Source organism: Echinops telfairi, unplaced genomic scaffold (assembly GCF_000313985.2).
Source record: "Echinops telfairi isolate 266 unplaced genomic scaffold, ASM31398v2 ScPeMD7_7475;HRSCAF=8513, whole genome shotgun sequence".
NCBI classification, from domain to species: domain Eukaryota; kingdom Metazoa; phylum Chordata; class Mammalia; order Afrosoricida; family Tenrecidae; genus Echinops; species Echinops telfairi.
In genome coordinates, this window is record NW_022111379.1 from 3311178 (window position 1) to 3312870 (window position 1693).

Below are 1693 nucleotides of genomic sequence, written 5' to 3' on the forward strand. Positions count from 1 at the left end.
TATGTACAAATATGCTTGATACAATTGATGTATGGAATGTTATAAGAGCTGTAAGAGCCCCCAATACAATATTTTTAAAAAGGAGGTCTCTATAAACTACGTTGGAATTTGGGGTCTTTCTCACCAAAAACAGCAGAGAAAGCCCTGCCATGATTGAATATATCTCCTCTCAACACCACCCCCCCTTTTTTCCCCAAATGGACAGTTTGCTCCTTTCTAGTTCTTATCACACTTTATCATTCTCTTTATTCTCCCTTTTTGTCCCCCCCTCCAAGTGAGAGTTACAGAAGAGCGAGAGTTTTACTTTAATTTTCCAATGAGAATGTAGGGTTTAAGACAGGACCCGTACATCTCACAAACTCACTGCCTCTGAGTCCATTCGGACTCATAGCGACTCTACAGGACACAGTAGAACTGCCCCTTTGGGTTTCTGAAGCTGCAACTCTTTACAAGAGCAGAAAACCTAATCTTCCTTCTGAGGCATGAACTGCTGACCTAGAGGCTAGCAGCCCATCGTGTAATCAATCCACGAAGCCACCAGGGCTCCTTGTAAGCCATCCCGATTAAGTTCTTGTTGGGCACGTGGGTTTTCCTTTCGTATTGTCCATGAGCATAATTATTCATCTCTTCCCTTGCTTACTTTACTGCCTTGCCACGAGGAGGATCTGGGATAATAAACCTGGACATGCTTCATCAAGTGCTCTGCAAATGTAACGGATTGTTATTGTTAGGCCACATGGAGCCTGGGAGGTAGCAGGTGCTTCAAAAGACTTGCTGCCCGGGAAGCGGGCTGAGATGGTTGTTTCACGACCGTCGGTAGGGAGGCTTTGCAGAACCCCACGGTTCCGGGGGCCGCAGAGGGGCGGGGCTCAGGCCAGCACCCTGCTTGCCCCGGCCTTTCTTTAGGGTTGCTGACCAGGGTCGGTGGGGGGCGGGGAGGCCGAGGAGGGAGTAACTGTCAAACCTCCCCGCTTGGCGCCATTATTTAAATAGTACGTGCCTGTCCCGCAGCGGTACGTGCCGGGGGCGGGGCTCCGGTCGCCCGGAGCGGGGCGGAGTCTGGGCGGGGCCGGGAAGGTGGAGGCACCAGCGGAGGAGGGCCGGGGCGGGGCTAGGCGGTCTCCAGGGGAGGGTCCAGAAGCGGCCCCAGGCGAGGTTCAGTGCGCTTGCGCTGACAGACGCAAGATGGCGGACAGTGCGGAACTAAAGGTAAAGCGCAGCTCAAATTCACTTCTAATATTCGGCCGCGGAGACGGCGCTGCTGGCGCCGGGGGGGATGGGTCCGGTCCTGGGGGTCCGCCCGGCCCCGGCTCTACCGGAGGCTGGAGTTGTGGGGAGGAGCGACGCGCCAGGCCCCTGCCGAGGGGGCTCGGCAGCGCCGGGCCGCGGGCCCGGGTGCCTCGGGGGCGCTGACGGGTCGTCCCCGGCGTGTTATTGTTGTGGGCGCCTCCGGCGCGGGTGGCGGGGGAAGAGGTCGGGCGGTCGGGACTGCGGCTGCCTCCGGGGCTCTGGCCGCCTCCCCTCCAGCCCGTCTCCCCGCCCCCATGGGGAGCCGTGGCGGGGGCAGGGTGTGGGTGTCGGGGGGATAAGGCAGTGTTGCTATGAATCCTTCAGACACCATTGCGGCCTGTCCTGAAGCTCGCCCTGTGTTTGTCTTACCTTGGTCCTATTTCAACTCAACTCACTGCCTTCA

The 1693-nt window shown here is 57.6% G+C and overlaps 1 protein-coding gene across 2 annotated transcripts in view; it reads left to right on the top strand.

Moving 5' to 3' along the window:
- PIAS1 (protein inhibitor of activated STAT 1) overlaps positions 1 to 1693 on the top strand; it is a 174308-nt gene that overhangs the window by 40676 nt on the left and 131939 nt on the right. Inside the window, exon 1 of one of the 2 annotated variants that reach the window (XM_004711939.2) lies at positions 1162 to 1209. The exons of the other annotated variant lie outside the window; for it this stretch is intronic. Coding sequence (XP_004711996.1) covers positions 1186 to 1209 — 24 coding nt within the window. The 5' untranslated portion in view covers positions 1162 to 1185. Of the gene's footprint in view, positions 1 to 1161; positions 1210 to 1693 lie in introns of those variants that run through there. 2 annotated transcript variants of the gene reach the window in all.